Source organism: Populus trichocarpa, chromosome 15 (genome assembly GCF_000002775.5).
Source record: "Populus trichocarpa isolate Nisqually-1 chromosome 15, P.trichocarpa_v4.1, whole genome shotgun sequence".
NCBI lineage: Eukaryota > Viridiplantae > Streptophyta > Magnoliopsida > Malpighiales > Salicaceae > Populus > Populus trichocarpa.
This window is the reverse complement of record NC_037299.2, coordinates 14,468,785-14,492,148: the sequence shown is the minus strand read 5'-3', so window position 1 is coordinate 14,492,148 and position 23,364 is coordinate 14,468,785. Positions and strand designations below refer to the sequence as shown.

Below are 23,364 nucleotides of genomic sequence, written 5' to 3'. Positions count from 1 at the left end.
AGCATTACTTTTATAAAAACATTGTGTTACTAAATTTCAACAATAAATCAATAATTATTTTTTACCAAAACAAATCAATAAAATAGTAATTTTTTCCCAACATTATTATTTTTTCCCAACATTATTACTTTGTTCTCTAGACTAATTGTTGAAATCTAATTAATTAATTATTGGTTGTTTCATTAAAAATATATGATGATGGGTAAAATGAATAAAGTAAACGACAAGAGTCATTCCCTTTCCAGTTTTGTGTTTATAATGAGAATGCTCATATGTCCTGTACTCGACGAGGTCTGTATTTTCAAGGTAGTACAACATGCATAAGTTTGGACACATGTCAACTTTCTGGTATCCTAGATTGAGGGGTTTCATCATGGACTTAACAACATAAAAGTTCTCTTTCAATCTGTTCTCTTCAGGTAAAATGCTTCTCGTCTATTTGATAATTCTGTCATAACTTACTTCACTCAACTCATGATTTGACTTGATGACGAACACATGTGCAACGACTGATAATTTATTGTGATTTGTGCAACTATCCTATAATGGCTTGTCAGAATCTTTCAAAAGATTAAAAAACCTGGTCGTGTCTGTATTAGGTTCTTCATCTACGATTGAACATTGACTGACATGACTCTAATTCATTTTCATCTCATCCATAGCCATGTTCCTATAAAGATTATTATAGTCATTTAAAACTTCATGCTCGTTACTAGAACTAGAAGTTGACTCAATCATCATTTCTATCATGGTATCGTGAGGAATATATGGTTCTCCGTATGCATACCAACACAAATATTTCTCTATTAATCCTTTTTTTCTAGAAGATACATCGTTACAATATCTATATCGATAAATTTTTTATTTTTATACGTCTTGCATAGACATCTAATACCCCCTTAACTAATATTTCTCAAATTCGATAGTACGTAATTTATAAAATCATGAATCCTATTACAATAATTTATCCTCTACATGTACAAATAATAAAATTCAACATAAGTTAAACAAGTATAATTTTACAAAATCTAAAACAAACCCTTACATGTACAAATCATAAATTCATACAACAAATTTGAATGAGAAAAAACTATAAAACAAGTAAACATCCAAACAAATTACATATACTACAAAAATATAAAAAAAATAATAACATTTTAAAATTGAGTTCAAATAAAAAAAAAAAGAGGATAAATTTACTTACTTAAAGTGGAGAATCCTCAATAAAATTTGAATTAGAACACGGATGCTGACAAACTAAGTGTTGTGGTGGCCGGATTTGTTGTGGAAGGTTGAATTGTGTTGAGATTAGAGGGCTTATTGTTTGTTGCAGAAAAAGTGCATAAGAAAAAAGGAAAAATACGGGAGAGGGAAAGGAGGGTCGATCACCAGATCATAAATTAAATATTACCGACAGTATGGTCGAAAAATATTCCATCAGCAACTCCATAGGTCATTTTATCGGTAAAAATACCATGTCACCGTATAATTTATTTATTTTTAATCCCACTGTAATACCCTCCATAATTCCCTCGATATATATCGAGAAAAGTTTTTCGTCAGCATATTTATGAATGTACTTTACTGTTGGGTTAATTTAATCGGTAATGTTATCTGTAAAAGTTACACGTCATTATACTATTTAGCTTTTTTTCCCATTCCTTATGTTCCCACTGCAATTCTCTTGGTGTATACCAATGAAGTTTTTATGTTGGTGTTTACCGATAAATACATGGATGGAGAATTCTGTTGGTAAAGGTTATCGCAATATACCAACAAAAAAATTCTATCAGGGTTTATATTTGTATTTGCTAATTTTTTGGTATATATAAAGTGATGAGTCAATACTTTTTGGTACTTTATAAAAAATTTTATGTCCCTATTTAGAAGGTCTAAAGGTAGGGTGATAACTCTTGGTAAGTGGGTGGGCCTTACGTCTATACCCAACACCCATAAGTTTGACAAAATGTTAGGCCCAAATAATTTGGGTTCAACCCTCTTTTAGGCCCAACACTTTTGAGCATGACTACAAGTCGGGGCCAAGTAGACATAGGTCTAACGAGCTGCTAGATCCAGCACTTCTAAGCTTAGTTGTGTGCCTAGCTCAACAGGGTGCAAGTCTATCGAGCTGTCAGACCTATCACATTTTTGCTCAGCTACAGGCCGAGCCAAAGAGGACATGGATCTATCAAGTTGTCAGACCCATCACCTTGAGCTTGACACCGTGCTGAGCCCAAATGGGTATGGCTCTACTTAGCTGCTAGACCTAGTACCCCTAGGCTTTGTTGCGCACCGAGTCTAATTGAGCTTGGGTTTAGCGAACTGCCAAACCCAACTCCCTAGGCTTGACTGCGTGTCAAGACCAATTAGGTATATGTCTAGCGAAATGCTAGATCCATCGCCCTTAAGCTTGGCTATGTCCCAAGCCTGATTGAGTATGGATTTAGCGGCCTTCTTGACCCATCGACCGCAGCCAAGCCCAAGTAGGCATGGGTTTAGCTCGTTGCCATACCCATTGATCATGCGTTGGCAGTGTGCTAAGTATAAAAGGCTAAAGACCTAGAGAAAATTATAGGGCACAAGGATTCATTTGCTTATTCCTATGACTTTTACCATAAAATATTAATGTCAGAGATATTCGTCTTTCATCTCCCATTAATATTAATATCATGGATATTCATCTCTCATCTCCCATTAATTTTAATGTCAGGGATATCACATCTCATATTAATGTGAATTTCAGGGATACTTATCCCCGATGAGAGGTATAAAGGTAGAGAGACCTTTTAAATTCTTAAGAGGTATTTTTCCTACATGGTCCTACGAGTATAAATAACCCCAGAATCATACATGTAAAGAGTTAATGATTTCTATTATCGATAAAAATGCATTTTTAATTTTAGAGCATTTATCGTATAAAAATAAGAATAAATATTTTTATTTTTAAGAATAAATCCTCATTTTCTCATTGCTCAAGGGTCTTCAAATCCCTCAAAAGAAGAATGTTTTGCAGGTTACAAGCTTTCTACAAGAAGTTACAAGTTTCACAAATAATGAAGAATAGATTATCATGCTAAAACCTATGATTATTTCATAATCCAACCACTACAAAATTTATTTCTAAGTATTTTAAAACATCATCATAAAGCAATGAGAAGAGGAACCTATGCAAGTTTCAAATTTAAAATCTTTCACTTGAATATATTAAATAACATAATATATACATTTATATAACCACCGGAGTTTTTCATGAAAAATATTTACACATTGACGTCATTTATATATGTTGAAGGCAAGATAAAGCAATCATTTATGGTGTTTATGTCAAAAGCAATTTTAATTTACCATCATCAATATCATCAAATTTCTACCAGGGCATGATCTAAAGCAAAATCTTACATTGACCCTTCTTTATTCTTTCAACTTGTTTCCCCTCTTTGAATGGGGCATGAGACCATTGGCTCCTTTGCTACATTCCTTCGAGTGAAAGCATAGAATTCTATTTACCACTGGTCTTTCGGCATTGAATAACCTGTCCCTTTGGGTTTTTTCCTTTCCAACTTTGTGACTGGTTTAGTATGTTCTGTTTTCTTATTTTCCTTTCTTTCTGTAGGTAATCAACAGTGTTAATTAGAGTGTTTTCCAAAATCCCTTTCGTGCATGCAAGAGCACCGAAAGGTGACTTTGAAAGAGAAGACTGCAAAACGTTTCGTAATAACTACAAAGAATTGGTGGGATCTTTGATCGAGCTATCAATTCTCAACTGAGTTTAGAAACAAATTTTCAACAAGTGTGGAATGGGGACTTAATTTAGAGTCAAGTAAAGCATTATGAAAGGAATTTTAAGCATTACCAATCGCATACTTTCTTTTTGCTTAGCACTCTCTTTACACATTTATGACCATTTAAGCGACGACGTTGTCTCTATGTGCATGTTTCAAGTGGGTCCAAGCAGGGGCTCATAAGATCTTCACCCACGTGCTGGAGAGACTTCGAGTGATCTCCCCTCTGCCGAGACCAATCCACTAAGAAAAAATGGTGTGAAACCAAACTCCCATCCAATTGGCTTTGTTCCAAAATAGAAGCATAGACGTACGGTGTAAGTCCATCTAGCGTAAAAGAAAGACCCTGGCTGAAAATTGAAAAAACCCACGATTATTTTACCAAAAGCCTATGATATTGCTGAAATGACTCATGCCCCGAATCTTGTTTTACCACTTCATTGCATGAACATATAATCGATTCTGCCTAAATATTGAAATGCTGTTTTAAAGCACTTAGTTGTTTGGTTCCTAATAGAAACTCCCCCCAAATCAAAATCCATTGATCCTTTTCATCTGAATTACCATTTTTATGCATTATAACGCCACCGTTTATGAAGAGAAACTAATGTTTTCTATATATATAAACTTACAATGATTTTAGACCCAACGATTCGATCAGGGCTCATTTATTTAAGCTGCTCATCTTGCTTTTTGGACGGAAAAACAGGTTAAAAAACATAATTTTTATGCTTTTCAACATGTTTTTTTTCTGTTCAAAAAGCGGGCTGAGAAGTTTAATCAAACAGAATCTAGATAAGGAGTTTTAATAGAACGGAGAACTTATTGAGAGAAATTCTTTGAGGACCCAATTGAGAATTGACTTATATTTTGGGCGCCTATATGAGGTTATCCCTTGATTTTTTTTCCCCTTTGAAGAGATGTTAGGGGAAAGGGATGTCGACCAACGTATTAAACATGAAAATATCACGTGATTTAATGCTATTTTTAAACAGAAGCCTCAACAATTTGATGCATTAGTACAGTACATTGACCATGACTAATACGATCATTAATGCCGGATAATAAAGTCTAGAACAATCATCGACGGCATCTTTTGGCCTGGCCATTACCTAGTGATGTAAAAAATACTGAAGTGATACAATCACTTAAGCCGTCCGGCAACACAAACAGGACAAACTCAGAGTTGGCAATGGCAATAAATTAGTGAAGTCTCTACTTAATCGATGCAAACAAATTTTCCTTGTCAAGGCAGCATTGATGGGCCCAATTGAAGCTTTTTGGAGTTTAGAGCAAAACGGTGCTTTTATATAAACCTTCCAAAAAAACTATTTTGTCCCTTCTTCTAAACACATTAGAGTTTTTTCCTATGGGAGCCAACAGAATATGTTCAAGAATCACTCTTGACTTCTTTTTACAGTGCAACAGCTGGTTTATACCTGTAAAGAGAAAATTCGTTCTCTCTCTGGTTTTTCTCTTTGAATTGAAAATTAATTCCCAAGTTCAGTGTATTTATAAAAAGAAATTGATGTATTTGATGAATAGAAAGGACCATAATTTTTAAATTCAATTCAAGAGTTGATTTTGTATAAGACTTATGTCAAGAATAAAGAGGAATTGGATTAACTTATAAAAATCATTTTTTATAAGAATCAAAACAGCATGGTTTTGATTATTTTTTCAAGTCAATGAGTCTTGATTGGGTTTTATCAGGGTTGATCGAGTCATGGATTAATTTAGATTTTTTATCAGAACAAGCTGGATCAATCATTCTTTTATTTTCTGATCGGTTCAAGTCCTGAATCAGCTATGTCCCGGGCAGATCTAATTTTATAACTAAAAATAAGAATAGACAAGATTAAATAAAATAAGAAAAAAAAAACTAGAATGAAAATTAGGCTATGGAACAAAAGAAAACTGGTTTTATATCCTATCTAATCAAGGTACTAAATACCAGCATAAATGAAGTTGCTATGTCCAATCTTTAACCATTGCCATGCTACATCCTAATAAAAAAATCTTAGTTCATTGTTTATGGATTTTTCTCTATATTCAGTTTCCTTAATGCATAGGGCCGGTGCTAAAGCCACCAAGAAGTGACAAAACATTTACATTATGTATCGAAGTTCGAAAGTCATGCTATTGCCGTCTTCCCAAACCCCTATAAAAACCCTCCTTCGCCCCATCCAAAAACCCCCCCTCAAACAAAAAACTTCTCTCCCTCTGTTTTCTCTCTCTAACGCTTACTCTTTTTAACATTTCCTACACAAAACAAGAATGTGCCAGCTGAACTCGTCTCCTCTATCCTGCAAATGCAATCAGGACTTCCCTTTCCTTGTCTCCATCAAAGACCAAGAGCCCAACATGTTCACCCCATTATTGATCCCTAAAAGCCCAACATGTAAACCACAAAAAGAACGACGACAAGAAACCCAGATACCAAACCAGACCGACCTCTCCCTTTTTCTCAGAGAAGCAATATCCATAGCCAATATAGCTTTCCCCATGATGCTAACCGGTCTTTTGCTCTATCCACGCTCAATGATCTCCATGCTCTTCCTCGGCCGCCTTGGCGAGCTAGCCTTAGCTGGTGGGTCTCTTGCTGTTGGGTTCGCTAATATAACTGGTTACTCTATCCTCTCTGGCCTGGCTGTGGGAATGGAACCGATTTGTGGTCAAGCTTTCGGGGCTCAAAAACACCACCTCCTAGGCCAAACTTTGCAGAGAACAATACTCTTGCTCATTGTTGCTTCACTGCCTATTTCTTTTCTTTGGCTAAACATGAAAAGCATCCTTCTTTTTTGTGGCCAAGATGAGTCAATAGCCACAGAAGCACAGTTATTTCTTATTTACTCTATTCCTGACCTTTTAGCTCAATCTTTTTTGCATCCATTGAGAATCTATCTTAGGACTCAATCAATAACCTTACCTCTTACATTTTGCGCCACTCTAGCTATTATTCTACACATTCCTATCAACTATTTTCTCGTTACACACCTCAATTTAGGGACTAAAGGTGTTGCTCTTAGTGGGGTGTGGACTAACTTCATTCTTGTAGGTTCTTTGATAATTTATATCCTTGTTTCTGGTGTCCACAAGAAGACATGGGGAGGGTTTTCGGTGGAGTGTTTCAAAGAGTGGAAAACTCTCTTGAATTTGGCCATTCCAAGCTGCATCTCAGTGTGTCTTGAATGGTGGTGGTATGAGATCATGATCTTGCTATGTGGGCTATTAGTGAATCCAAAAGCAACTGTTGCTTCAATGGGCATTTTGATTCAAACCACTGCATTAATTTACATATTCCCTTCTTCTCTAAGTTTCAGTGTATCAACAAGGGTTGGTAATCAGCTAGGTGCTAACCAGCCCAAGAAAGCAAAGTTTGCAGCCATTGCAGGCCTTTCTTTCAGCTTCATTTTTGGGTTTTCAGCTCTAAGTTTTGCAGTTATGGTCAGGAAGGTGTGGGCTAGCATGTTCACCCAGGACAAAGAGATCATAGCCTTAACATCACTTGTTTTGCCAATAATAGGACTTTGTGAGCTAGGAAATTGCCCACAAACAACCGGCTGTGGAGTCTTAAGAGGGACAGCCAGACCAAAAGTTGGAGCAAACATCAACTTGGGATGTTTCTACCTTGTTGGCATGCCAGTGGCAGTATGGTTAGGATTCTTTACAAGGTTTGATTTTGAAGGGTTATGGTTAGGCCTCTTAGCTGCACAAGGGTCCTGTGCGGTGACCATGTTGTTTGTCTTGGGTAGGACTGATTGGGAACATGAAGCTCAAAGAGCTAAAGAGCTGACAAATGCTTTGGTTCTTGTTGCCAATGTTGATGACAGCCTAGAAGTTGAAGAAAAGAAGCCACCTAAAGCTGAAATCAAGGAGGATTCTTTACATTTATTTGGTGATCGTCAATTAGATAATCTTTATAAACCTTTACCTGTTTAACTCCCAGAAAAAAAAAATCCCAATCCTTTTTGTCTTTAGCTTCATTTGTCCTTATAAGTTGTATAGGAGAAGAAGAGAATGGTACTTGATTTTGTCCTCTTCAATTTGAACAGGGCTAGACTATATTCTTCGTATAGTACTGCACCTGTTAAGATTTATACAAAAGAATTAACTATTTCAGGGTGCAATGTTTTCTAATTTCAAAGTTTTGATCAGTCAATCTTAAACCTTAATATCTTAAAGCTTCAAAGTCAAACGCCTTCGAGAATAACATGTAGCATTTGTTCGCAATTAAGGTAGCAAAGGGCCAAAGAAGGTGTAACCAACCATTGCAAAGGAAAATGCTACATTTGATTCCACTAGCATTTACATAGTAAAAGAATGTCGGATTAGATTCTAATTCTAAATCCGATTCCTAGAAAATTCCAAGGCTGCAGAAATAATATTCTATTATGAGATGATTTTTCTCCCTTTCTTTTCTTTTGATGTGGTAAATCAAACCTCTCGATAATGGATTAATCTTCATAAGGGTAACAAAAAACTGAAAACCTTGAACAAATAATGCATTGAAGATTGTAAAGTTAGAAGATTGTGTTTGATTAATGTCAGAAAATAAAAAAAAAACATATACAAAGAAGTTAGTAACATTTTTAATCGAAGAGACATAAATTTATGAAATTGTCTTGGAATAAATTTTTATATTTCAAAATTGAATATAAAATATATATCCATCGACTCTAATTTTTTTATTTTGAAACAATAACCAGACACCATCTAAAAATATCAATGTGAATAGCTTTATGTATAAATAAAAAGTTGTGTGTTATAATTTGTCTAGCCCATGTATGAAGGAAAAAAAAAGACTTAAATAGTTTTATTCAGTAATCTTTTAATTATTAAATCTTGTTACATAATAATATAAATCATATCCTAAAACCTCACCTAACAGCTTAAGCTATTGAGGTGGGATGGTTTCTTGACATGGTATCAGAGCCTTGATGACCAAGCGGTCACGAGTTCGAATCTCATCATCCCTATTTATTTGATAAAAAAATTAAGTATAAGGTAATGTGGACATGTGCAAGTTTCAAGTCCAAAGGGCTTTCACTTGAGGGGGTATGTTAGAAAATAATATAAATCATATTTTAAAACCTTACTTAACCGTTTAAACTATTGATTTGAGATGAATTTTTTTTACAAATCTAATTGAGTTGATGAAAGGTAATATCAAGCAATATGTTTCCCTTTTTACCATTATGATTTGAGATACAAATCTAGTTTCAAGACAGATGATCTGTTTTAATCAAACTCAAGAATCGTACTTGCTCTTGATAAAAAAAAAAATAACAATTTAATCACTTGGTTACAAGCATCGAATCAAAACACTGGTAATAATTATTTATTCATCAAATAATAAAAGAAAACTTATAACTTTTGGTGAGACTAGAAATCTAACTAAGTTGGAACGGATTAAATTAATAATAAAAAACAAAATTGGATCATTGTTTTTTATTGCATATTTAAATGGTTGACAATTTAAATGTCAAAGAGTTTTAGTAGTTGGCCGCCTCCGTGGTACACCAGCACTTTCCACCGTTGCTGGGCGGCCAGCTGCCTGAATAACCCGGTCATGATCTGTTAATCTTCCCTTCTCTCTGGCTCTCTCTCTCTCTCTCTCTCTCTCTCTCTCTCTCTCTCTCTCTCTCTCTCTCTCTCTCTCTCTCTCTGTGTTATATATATATATATATATATATATATATATATATATATATATATATATATTATAATTTCTAACAAACCATGCATATATAATTAAATCCTGATGGTATTTGTTCTTTTCTTATTCTCAATTAAGATACGACATTTTTTTTTCATAATTAATGCATACACTTAAGAAGTTACAGATAGAATTTTAGAATAAAAAAGAAAAGAAAAGGGGGAAGGAACATCAACAAAATGCAAGTTGCAATTAATTTCAATCGGCAAAGTCAAGCTAGCAGAGTACAAGAATCTTACTGAAAACTTCAAGAAAGATATATCCACTAGTGATAATCTAATCTCTACTGCTTGTTGGACCCCTGAGATCTACCATCAATCTTGGAACATGATTAGGAATCAACTTAATTGGGAATTTTTATGCCATTATACCTTCAATCTCTTTCAAACTTTTAACCATAATCCTAATCAAGAATCAAGGCTGACCCGAGGTTGATTTGGTTTATTATCCTATGCATTTCTCAAGTCAACACATAATTAGTTGAGCCAATAAAGAGAAAGCAACCATGCCCTCATTGTGCTTGGGAATCCATTGACTTCAATTATTTCTTATATTCTCCTAAACCCATCTTTTTATGCAGTATAAATAGACAAACTCAACACATTTATATATAATCCCATGTAGAATAATTGAAAAGATTTGCATAAAATAGAGATATTAAATTAATATAAATATAACATAGAGAGACGCTTTTGAGTTCCATAATGAGTCAAATTAATGAAATTCACGTATTGATTTTGTTCGCCTTTGATCATTGTATTCTTGCCTTGAAAGATAAAATATCAGGAGGAGTAAATTAATTTCTTTTTCTTGGGAAATTGAGATTGATAAAATAACCAAATTATCCCACTTGATAAATATAAAATCAATCTCTTACATTAAAAAAAAAAAAAAAACAGAACAACGTGGATATTAAATTGACATAAGCTGGCATATATCATTACTTATATTCTGGTCACATCAAATGATTAAAGATGGAAGAGAGTGGTGGTTAAGGCCATGTACCATGGAGTACTTTTTACCTTTTTTTATTTATTTATAAAATTCCTTGGATGCCAATATTGGGGTGAACTTTTTTAAATTTATTTAGTGACATAGAATTGCGTATTTAAACTCAATAAGGCTTATATCTTGATCTACAAAAAGTCAGAAGAATAATACAAATGTGGATTCTTATCAATTATTGCGTTAAATTCTCCAAAAAATTAACTACGTACCAATTATCAATTCAATCTTGAAAAATAAACTATGATCAATTATAAAATCACTATATATATATAATCATATGCATTATTGAAGTCAAGTTCGAAATCACAAGACCTTGACTTATAAACAAAATAAATATTACTCAATAATCTAAACAAAGAGGTTTATGCTAATCATTGTAATTAAATTTATTAAAATAGGTAATGACAAGGACTCAAGTGCTAGAAGGACTGGGGACTCGACAATGTGAGATTATAAATTTTAGTCACGAGGGATCTAAATAATATAGTTGGTCAAATGAACCACACATATTGTAGGGAGAGGATTCTTTCAAGTACTTATTTATATTGCTGCATTAACTCAAATTTTCATATATATATATATATATATATATATGAGGGGTAGCGGGGTACAATTCACATGGTAATTGCAGAACGTATTAATTAATAAAAAAAATTTAATCACTTAACTTCTGGACTCCACGCTGACAAGTTTTCACATCCATTAGCTTTGATCTCGTGTGTATTTAAAAAAAAAATTAAGAATAAGGGGTTGTTTGGTAAGAAAGTATAACCGAGTTTTATAAAAAATTTGTAATTTTTATATTATTTTGATACATTGATATTAAAGATAATTTTTTAAAAAAAATATATTATTTTAATATATTTTCAAGCAAAAATTACTTTTAAAAACAACATCTATTACTATCTCAAATACTCTTTTAATCTAAGTATTTTACATTTTTTTAATTTTTTAAGCTTGAATCTCAAGACTAAAAATTCTTCTAAATATATTAAATTAATACGAGATATGATCTTAAATTTACATAAAAATAAAATTTAATCTTTATTAATATCACTTATTATCAATTAAAGAAAAAAAACTCATATGTAATTTTATTTTATATAAGAGATTATTTAAAGAAAGATTTTGGGAAGAGAGGCGTTAATGTTAATTGAACTACAATTTATTAACAATTATTTTGTATTAGCCAGGAATATTATTTTAACTTACTTTATACATTGACTTAAATTTATCTTTTCAATCTGATCAAATGCAAACTATCCATAACAAAACTATTTTTTTTTTACTGAAACTGGTTTATATGCAACTATTCGTGTATGCATTCAACACACATATACCTCTTCCGCAATTTTTTTCCCCCCACATTGCATTCAAAACTCATTGGAGCCATGTATCAAGAATTTGACTTACCTTTCCATGCTATAATTAATTGTGCGTATCATATATAGACAACAACTCCCTTATAATTACCTGCCACAAAATATAAGATAGATTTTTGTTGGACTTGGGAAAAACTAAAAAAAAAAAGGGTTAGTTCTTGAGAATTTTGTAAAGGCACTAAGCTTTGAATTGTTACACTTAAGAATGTACCTTTTTGAGAATTGAAGAGAGCATATATATATAGCTTGGAAGGATATGAATTCTTGGTATACTAACCCTAGCTAGCTATGGCCATCTCCCTCATCACCTCTTTGGAGTTGCCAATCATCAAAGTTAGAAAATGTCAAATACATAAAATACACAATTCAAAATCAAAGATCAAATTAATAACCTAAGTATCCCAATCTATCTTCATAAATAATCATGAGCCTATGTAAGGGGCGGTGCATGAGTATCATTAATTAGACCCTATATATACTTCATCATGCCCTAAATCATATTTATCTATTCTTTTGCTTTTTGACTTCTCTATTTCAAATACGAGATTCGCTTTTGATTTACTTCGAAATAGTGCCTAGAATCCATAAAAAAATAAAACTTATCTTGACTTTTTCTTAAATTAACACTATTTATATAAAAAATTAACGAAATAACACAATCTTAATTTAAGATTATATAAAACGATGTCAAGATTCATCATATATTCTTGGGATTTATGTGAAAGACAAACAAAGTACTAATGATAATAATAACGTGGAGGATAGAAACCTCAATCTTTTTATATGTTATTATTTCATCTTTCTGGATCAATAAAGAGACAACCTATGACCTTGTGGAGTAGGAAGTTAATGATGCAGCTAGCAATTAATCGGCTCTACCACACCATGAAATGAAGTACATATCCTATTATTATATTATTGTTTTTAGTCATTTCTGGTACATTAATTAGTTTTCCATTATTAATTTTGTTATTAAACTAAATTAATCGAGACAGGAAATAATAGAGAACATGGCTCTACAACGGCTCCAAAGTGATACTACATTATTGCCTACAAATTAAGAATTAAAGGTAGCCACGTGCCGAATTATATTTGGAGAATTGGGAGCCATGGGGCACTAACTAGATTTCAAGCATAATTTTTCCCATTTCCCTCTTTTAAATTATAATTAATTATGTTAATTGCAAACATAATTAGAGGGATATATATAGATCGATGACATTGATAAAGGAAACAATAGCTTTATAGGTGGAGCTTTATCCGAGGATACTAAGTTCAAATAATTAAAAAATAATAATAATTAAAGCCCTTCATTATTATAACATTGGTATGATTATGCATCCTAGTTTTTCCTTAATGCACACCTAAAGCTTTACTTAGTGCTTAAAATTATACTTAATTAACATGTATAGAAAAATAAATTATGCTATGTATAACATACGGCCTTGTATACTTGAACATGCTTACTTAAGCGATGACGTTAAGAATCACAAGACCTTAATTGAATAATGCTATTTAATTTGTTCTAAAGGAGTTGGTTTGCAGAAATTTTTGGTTGAACGACAAAAAACATATGAAAAATTCCTATGTAAACCAAATTTTTATATATAAAAATCAAAGTCAAAAGAATGAGAAAGAGAAAGACTAACGTGTTTAAGCATGGCCAATTTCATCTTTTCTTCGGCTGTTTAGTCGGCAAGCCACTAATTTGACAATTAGCTGTAAATTAGCCAGCGCTAACCTTAATTAATGCCTGAAGCATACATCATTTATTTGGATTCTGAGTTTAATTATCATTCTTAATTATCCAATTTAGCAAGTTTTGTGCTTTTTTTAATATAATCATTCTTGAAGAGGACAAGGTCAAGCATGTTTGAGAATAACATAGATTTTAGCATGCTAGGTTGACCAGTCTTCCATTCCAGCTCAATAGCAATATTTTGCTCTTGTTATTACAGTTTTTTCCTCACGTAAACGTACTGTGATGCTGAAAAAATGTACTTAATTCATTTAACTTTCAAAACCCATTTGTTTAATTAGCAAATGCTGTTAACAACCGATCGATTAGCATCTTCATTGGCGGTGTAAATTCTTGCATAATCAAATTAAAGTCAAAAAATAAAATAAAAAACCATCATTCTAGCAGGTGAAAAAATACAGTAGAGGAAGCATATAAAAGAGCAGTGAAAACTTATCTCATCGGACGGATATCGAGGATCAAAAGCTGCTAGAAAAGCTGTTAATTTTAACTCTAGAATAATATCCCTATATCCCATATTAAAACATCACTCTTGTAAACACTAAAGTTACTATTTGGTATAGAGCATGATAAAAAAAAAAAGGTATAAAAAAATAGAAATAAAAATAAATTTTTCTTTGAGATAATTTTAAAATAAATTTATAAGTAAATTTATATACTTTCAAAATATAAAATATATAGAAATATACATTCACTATCTCTATCTTTTTTCTCTCGAAACAATAACAAAATGTTATCTAAAATCTCTTTATTCTCGTGACACCTTATTATTAATGAACATAAACTTGAATATATCATAATTTGGAGGGCTCTAACAGAGATTATATCTCCACACTTGGGAAAAACTAAGGAACTGTGTGCAAAAACTATATATAGGGACGTCTGTATCCATTGGAATGAGCAGGTGTTAGGGTCTTTAGGCCACCCTTTGGCAAAGGGAACAGGCAATGGCTAAGAACATTAGCGCGGCAGCCAGTAAATTGAATGAAAAGACAATTCAACCATGAACGTGGAGAAGCACTAGAAATTTTAAAATCTAAGCAAAATAATTATTAGTACGGAGATTATATCGTTCATGCAAGTTGGGGAAACCTTAATTTTCTTCACGGAAATTAGTGAATATAAATATCCTAAGTCAAGTTGGTGAATGTCAAGTGTTTAATTTAATGGCTTCGATTTTTTTTTTTTGGGGGTTGTGAATGCACTAGTTTACTCTTGAAGCCATTGCCTGCTCATGAAATTTTCCAAGGAAATTAGAAAAGGTTGTGGAAGCGTCACGAAACCATTTATTCTTAATTTATTACCTTTGTCTCAAAATTGTATCACCACATGCATTCTAGTATATTTTAATTGCTCTACTTGTAATTAATTATTTTTGTATTTATCTTCGTTAAGCCTACCCCAAGTTTAGGCCCACTAGCTTATCTTTTTTATTATTATTTTGAGGCCCAAAACATCTGGACTACACAATATTTTTTTTTAATATAGAAGTATTTTCAAATTAATTTTCATTTACTTGAAAAACAAATAAAAGATAATATAATAATTGTTTGAGCCATAATTAAATTCTAGCTAGTGCTATCCTTCGATACAACCTCTAAGACAAGCAAGCCACGAGACAAGTGACATTACTAATTAAGGTTATCCTTTTACGTTTGCTAAGGAAATAAAACATGTCGAAGCATTAAACCACATAGTGTAAAATAGCCCATTAAGCATTGCCTTTATCCTAAATTATCTTTGTTATATATGGGTAAAAATTGTGTTATTAATATACTATGTCAAATAATCTTATTAGTTAATTAAATTAGCTTTAAGCAATTTTAATTAAATGAGCTTGATATTGCTCACAAGCATATCCTAATACTAGCTACTTGTATTAATCTTAACAAGGAAGCAACCCCAGCTAGCTGTGCTCCAAATCCTTTAGATGAGCTTGATCAATATATGGATATTTATTAATTTATTAAAATCAGAAAATAATCAAAAATTTATTTCAATACTATGGTGCCATTAGCGGGTGTGCCTTAGTGAAAGTATGGCTCTCATTTTCTATACCCGCGTGCTATACAAGTCAGCAATCGTACCACCACACTTTAATTGGGTCAATATTTGATTCTTTGTAGCTTAACTGTGTGGCAGAAGATTGCGAAGAAATATTTACTATTGGAATCCATTGCCACCCCAACCATAACATGGTTTGTTTGACCAACTTGTGTGTCCATTGTTGAAGCACTAAAAGAATTTCTTCAAATGAGGCCAAAATTTGAAAAGAGGGTCAATGTCAAAGAAAGAGCTACCCACTTAGCAGAGAAGCGCAGAGGAGAAGAAAAGCTTGGTGGCGCTGTTTCAAGAAGACAAGACGGCGCACGTAACAAGCCATTATTTTGGCTGCTGCTGCTTGGTTCAGTGAACGCGTAGGCACACAGGTGTCAATTCATTCATCAATAATTCATTATATATATAGTCACACGCACGCACGCACGCTTCCCCTGGCTCCCACAAAGATGAAAATAATTCATGAAGTTTAATCGTTATCAAATCTACGTTTTAATGTTTTACAGAATAAAAAAAAAATCACATCCCTTCTTTTCATTTTGTTTATCCAATTGAATTTTCAACATTCATCATGACTATTATTATTATTATTTTGCTATACAACTTCTCAAAACTATCTCTGTTGAAAATGTAGGAGTTTATTTATTTTAAAATAGAATTATAATTAATCAAATTAATGATCGAGAATAGGATTGAACATCAATCATATATGTACGTGTTTCATTAGAAAGATAGAGACAAATATTTAGAAATATCTCCAAGTAAAAAGATAAATAAATAAAAAAGTGAGATGAAGGAATAGATTTTTTGTATAAATGATTTTTCTATTTATTAAATGTATTCATCGGTCCATCGAACCTCGAATTTCTAAAGTTATCTTTGTGCCTAAGCTTCTGTTTCGATAAAAAAAAAATACCACCAACACCAAGAGTTCTAAAACCATGTGTGGGTATTTTGTGTTGGGAAAACAAAAACAAAAACAAAAAAGACGAGCACTTACAGGGTACAAATCAAACATTTGGTAACATGGTGTAGTTTCTAGAGGGCTTGAAATGACCGCAATTCCGTGTCAACTTTCGATCTCTTGGTGATCATGAAAAGGCAAAAGGCAAATCTCTCTTTGTGTCTCATGTGACAAAGTAAGAATTTGATGATGCTTATCGGAATCGTGATGGCTACGTGGAGACCTCAAGTATCTTTCAGGGGAACAGGTTCTTTAATCTATTTTCAACCCATGCATGCATGGTGTGTATAAGCATGCATCATGCATGCATGAACCGAGTGGAAAATGGATTCTTGCAGCTTGGAGCTCCCCCAAATCTTGCATGCAAATGATGTACTATATTCCATGATGCATGCCACAATCGAAGAAATCGAGATCTCAAGGATAATAATTTTTATCCCATCGAGGCATGTCATTTTGAATTGCTTGTTAAAGGAATGATTGTGTAGAAAAAAATTCAAAGGATACGTCGTTTGGATTAACATTTATTTAATTAACAATCCAAACTAAATTTTCCTTCCTTTTCTCTTCTTCTTAATGTTGATGGTCCACTTTGCAATCTTAATGTTGATAATTTGAATGTTATAATGTTAAAAATAAAATAAAATAATTGAAAAAAAAATTCTAGTATATCTTCAAATGCAAAATATTTTTAAAAAATTATCATGCGTCAAAATACGTGCTATATATTTAATAATTTAATAAACATATTCATTAACAATGAACTCTTATCATCTCGGATCAGGAATGATAATTAATCAAGAATCTTTTAAACAAATAATTACTCAGTAATCTTTTGCATGCATTCACGAGCTAGAAGATTAATTATCACAATCTTCAAAGCACTTGTTCATACAGAAACAAAGTAATAGTCAGCAACTATGGCTCTTTTACTCATCAGTGCTCCTCTTTCCTTCGTTTTATATAATACTCTTCTAACTTTAAAAAACCCAAAGCAAGACTCGAACGATTCACTTCACCCACCCACGTTCGGTCCAAGCAGAAGGTTCCATATTTGCTCACGCGCCGAAGTTGTGTACTTTTGGGACACCATGCCTGCCTTCTTTCCTTCCTTTACTTGAACACTGTGCATAGTGTGCATTGCTTAAAGTCTTATTGCCAGATGATTATCTGACCGAAAGTTCCATCATTTGTTTGCTTTAACGATCAAGTTTTCCAAAGAAAAGTACAACGTGATTTTGAAACAGAAAACATTCGAATCAAAGAAAGATGCGAGTTTTGTTTGATGTGTGGAAAGCGCTGGTTTGAATCTGTAGAGGTAGAGCTCGACAGATGAGATATATGTAGGATTTTCTTGGATTTTTTAATACCGATATGATATGGGTGGTTTTTTTTTTTTTTTAATCGTCCTAAAGAGATAAGTTTAGCCATGCTAAAGCTAACTTAGCAACACAATGGAATCGAAAATTAATAAAAAGAAAAGAAAAACTATTTTGTCGCAAATTACACATTATAATTTCAAATAATTATAAGAGTTGATTTTACTTTTTATTTTAGGTTTTCGTTTAATTTGTGGAATTGGGTTAAATTTTGTAGGTGAAGAGGTGACTTAACAAGAAATTTTATTGTGTACATTGAATAATTATTTGTGCTTATTCTTGAGAGAAATAGAGGATAAAAAATTAAAAATATATATATATTTTTTTTAAATTTACACCAAATATTTTTATAATTTTTTATGGGTTTTAAATTTGATTTTTTAAATCATTTATCTATATCTTTTTAAAACAGATTCAATGAATAACTATTGATACTTACTCCATGAACATTATAACATTTTCAGTGATCTAAGATGCAAAATTTTGATGGATCTATAGATAATTTATTTTTAATTTAGTTAAAAAAACAAATCTTATTATCTAAACTCAACAAAATCAGAAAAAAAATATTATCGCAACCCATCAATTAACACATTGCCTTTCCTTAAAATATCAAATAATTACAAATGTTTGATTTCACTTAAAAGTAATTTATTATTTCATACAATCTTATCATATCCGATTGTGATGTAAAAGTTGAGAACAACATCTCACTTTCCAAAAGTTCCAAAAAAAGAATTCAAATTAAACTAAAATTAAATGGATGATCATGGATCCATATACTTTCTGCTCACATTAGATTGCGTTCTTACAAAAGCAGAAAACCCTCTTTTTTTCAAAAAAAATTCAGATAAAGTGATGTAATAAGAGGTCATTTTCATCATAGTAAAAAATGACCAGTGGTGTTCTATAAAGAATAAACTAGATGCTAGCAGTATAGAGAATAGAGAGTATGTCTACGGAGTTAATGGCAACAGCAGGGGTATTTGCACCCTCTCATGGAGACAATACGTTGTACGGAATTCAAGCCTTAAAAGACTGTTTTTATACCAATAATCCGAGACCGTTCATGATTATATAGTATAATACTTGGGATAGAAGATATTTACATACAATATGGATTCATGATTGTATAGTATAATATATATTTGGGATAGAAGATAATGTCTATTTTGTCGGACCGCGAAGTTCCATGCATTTTTCGGTGAATATGTGAATATACGAGAATGCTGTAATTTTTGTTTTTTAATTTGTTTTAAAATTATATTTTATTTTAAAAAAAATATTAAATTGATGTTTTTTTAGTATTTTTTTATAGTTTTAATATACTAATATCAAAATTTTAAAAAGAATCTGACAACAAATGTATTTTAATATATTTTTAAGTAAAAAACACTTTTAAAAAAAAACCACACACCACATTATATTAAAAAATCTAAAATACTTTGGCATATTTTAAAAAAGGATATTGTATGGATTTTACAACAAGTTTGTAAAATTTCAAAGGATTTTGTCCTATATTTCAAAAATATTAAAATTTTATTTTTGAAAAGAAAATATTATTCATTTTTAATATAAAGTTAAAAAAAACTGAAAAGAGTTGATATCTAAAATATTATTAGGGATAATAATTTATTAGTACTCATTTTAATATAAGGATAAAAAAACATGTGTGAGGTTAATATACTAAATATTATTGGGAATAATACAATTCTTTCACTCATGGTATAAGGATAAAAAAACCACAATGAATTTTATCTAAAATATTATTTTGAATGACACAATAGCAAAAATTTCAATTTAACCTCGAAAAAAACCTTAAAGATAATTTAAAAAATTTTATCATTCAATCCAAGTTCTTAATCTAGAAAATTAGAGTTTGTTAATCATAAAAAACACATCATAGTAAGCCGGTAGAAATAGAAACTTAATAAAACCGTAGCAAACAAAGAGAAAAAATAATATAGTCTACATCAGAAAAGACATATTAAGAGTATTAATATTTTTTTTATATACAATCAGTCTCTTACTTAGAATATTTAAAAAATTAATTAGAATTTCTAGTAATTAAGATTCAACTTCCTTGCGGAATTAAAGACGATGATTTTCTTATTGTTGCATGTAAATTTTATAATCGAGATGATAAGAGGAGAACGGATTCCTAGGATTTATTTAAAGCCTTGAAGTGCGAAATTCAAATTAAGACTCCGAAATCTAGGAACGGTCGTCCCATAGTTGCGAGACAGACTTTAGGACCCATGGGCTACGATCCTGTGTCAACTTTGTCCTTTGTATATACATGTTTCTTTAATTAATTGCCATAAAACAAAGGAAGAAGAGAAGTTCTTCTGCTATTTGGATACAAGGACCTGTGCAAAGGGTATATCCATGGTTTCTTCTTTAATTTTTTTTTTTTTATATATAGGTTGGTTAAAAAAAAATATTTATATAGGAAGGTAAACTGGATTTTGGGCCAAACAAGAGATTTAACCTTATTTTTTCTAATCTAATACATTAATTTATCAAAAACAATTAAGTACTTAGACTTAGACCTTAAGTAAACCATGCAATAATTTTTATATCCTAAGATACATCTCCTTTGAGAAAGATTTTTGAGTCCGATATTCTTTTAGACCATCCTGTTGACCTTACACTATCTAAAACAAAGCCAAGTTCATCCACTCCAACTCGCTAGAAAACGAAAAAAAGAAGAAGGAATTCCCCAAATAATACGAAGAATTTGACAACTTTTGTACAAAATCCACGAAGAAAATGCCTTGCTCCCATTCACGAGTCACCTGTTTTTCCTGAAACGTATGGGATGCTTTGTGCAAAGAAATATGTTTTCTTTAGCCGACAAAGGCAATTGTCTTGGTAATCCACAACAATAAATAACATTCAAAAAAAAAATTAGATCGGGATCAAGAAAGAAACATCATCTTAACCCTGAGGGGTGTAGTTTACTAATTAGGCTCTATGTTTGCTCTCTAAAAATTACCAGTTTAAGTCTCACAAACCTCAGAGCTACTGGAAGTTTACATGGCCGTTAACTTCAAGGCCCGTGGAATTAGTTGAGGTACGCGCAAGCTGGCCCAAACACTCACGTTAATAAAAAAAAATTAATTTGATTTGATTTAGAATTTAAAAATTAAAAATTAAATAGATCGAGATCGAGAAAGAAACATCATCTTACACTATTATTATAATTAGAGCTTTCTTCTACATGAGATGATGCTTTGGATGGTCATCAAGTGAATTAAATGATCCACTAATGATAATTAAAGTGGACACTGATCACTAATTAACCCACCCAACGATCAATCAGCTTTCGTAATAGCCCCATTTACCTTGCCTTTTTAGTTAAATAAAGTCCTAAACCTAATTTCAAGTTGCACCTTTCGCCCTGGTTGGCTGCTAAAGTAGTTTATTATTAGTATTACCACAATAATAGTAGATTACTGGTATAGTACCAAACATCTTTCTCATTGATGATGTAACCATGTTGGAATGTCCGGCACGGCCTAGGACACGGTCCAAGGCTTCTCAGGTCACGGGATCCCAGTCAATTCACCGATAAAATTTAAAATAGTATTATTTTATGATTTTTTGGAAGTATTAAACCATGCCTTACCCAAATATTAATAAAAAGTATTAATAAAGTTATAGGCTGACGACTCATCAAGTTGACAAGTTAAGTTAACTGACACAATGTAATTCAATAAGTCTACATCAATAGGTTTTCATATTAATCTATTGGGCCGGACAAGGTTTTATATCAATGTTTTCAAAGCTTTGGTGGGTTGATATTAAAGCCCTATATATTAAAGAGAGAGCTAGAACATAACAGAAAATCATTGGATATATATCTTTGTTTATTGTGAATTATAATAGTAAATTGATGGTTTTGCCCTTGATAAAACTCTTAATAAATTGCTTTGTTAGGGATAAAAACAGTTTTTCATTTAATTCATTTGTCATTTTTAAATTGTAAAGGGATGTCTTGGTCTTTTTATTGTTCTTTTGCACAGTAAAATAACTTTATATTAAACTCTGGATATGTTCATAGCAGAACACGGGCCAATGGACCGAAGCATACATAGGTATCACTTGACTGGAAAAGGAGGATGTGATAGCAATTACTGTGAGTTGGAGGTATTTTAGAAGCCCATCAAAGATCTTTATATTAAACTCTGGATATGTTCGATGAAGGCCATGGGGTAAGGCCAGAGACTTTATTGGGTCTTTTATACCATCCTCCAGGCCTAAAAAGAAAAAAAGAGATCCAATATTCTTAGGCCCAACTTCATTATATTCTTAGAGAATGAAATAGACGCTGTGGAAAATTGAACAAAAAAAAATAATCATCAAGAAACTAGTACCCTTGTTTTATGAGATGCTTTTTTTTTTCGTGAAATACATAGTTATACCATTTGGAAACTAGGTGTAAACCGTGTTTCATAAAAATTAAATTTTTTTTTGCTAAAAATTAATTTTTTTTTTGTATGTTTTGGATCGTTTTGATACGCTGATCTCAAAAATAATTTTTAAAAAATAAAAAAACATCATTTTGATACATTTCAGCACGAAAAACACTTTAAAAAACAACCGCAACCACACTTCTAAACATAATCTCAAGCTGTCATTTTAGCCCAAGTTGGTTGTTAAACAAGTTAATAATCCTATGCTAACCATGTTATCAACCTATCCTCCATATATATATATATATATATATAATCCGATATATCACTCTTAGCGGATGAGTATTAAAAATACATTGAAATAATAATTTTTTTAAAATATATTTTTAAAACACGAAAATAAACAATAACCAAATGCAGGAATACATAGTTTCATTTGAAAGTAAAAGGAGAAATTGCTAACATGGATCGGAGGAGGAAGGAAGTCGGCCTATCAAAAGATCTGCTAGTGAAGGCTGGCCAAGTATCACGATGGGCCTTTTACCAGCCTCAAGCTCTAAATTCAACGTCATTATTAGACCCAACTTGATTTATTTTTCATTTTGGGGAAAAAAAACAATTTTTTTTTTATTTCATGAATTCTTTTAAAAAAATTTAAATTAACTCAAATCAACACATAATATTCAACCTAGACATTGGATCAGGTCCACCACAAATTGTATCTTATACAATGTAAATGATTTTTGAAGTGGGCTTAGTTAGTTTTTCATGTTGACCAACAAACTTGACAAACAATGATCTATAGGCCTACGCATCAAGGAGTTTGCCGACCAAGCTAGTGATCAATTGTTGGCTGAAGGCTTTTTATTGTCCAGAGAGGCAGCGGTGGCCTCCA

The 23,364-nt window shown here is 31.8% G+C and overlaps 1 protein-coding gene across 1 annotated transcript; it reads left to right on the top strand.

Moving 5' to 3' along the window:
• Nucleotides 1-5,958: 5,958 nt before the first annotated feature.
• On the top strand, nucleotides 5,959-7,912 carry LOC7454467 (protein DETOXIFICATION 49). Its single transcript, XM_002322399.4, has one exon. The coding sequence runs from the start codon at nucleotides 6,060-6,062 to the stop codon at nucleotides 7,722-7,724; it is 1,665 nt and encodes a 554-aa protein (XP_002322435.2). The 5' UTR covers nucleotides 5,959-6,059; the 3' UTR covers nucleotides 7,725-7,912.
• The last annotated feature ends 15,452 nt before the right edge of the window (nucleotides 7,913-23,364 follow it).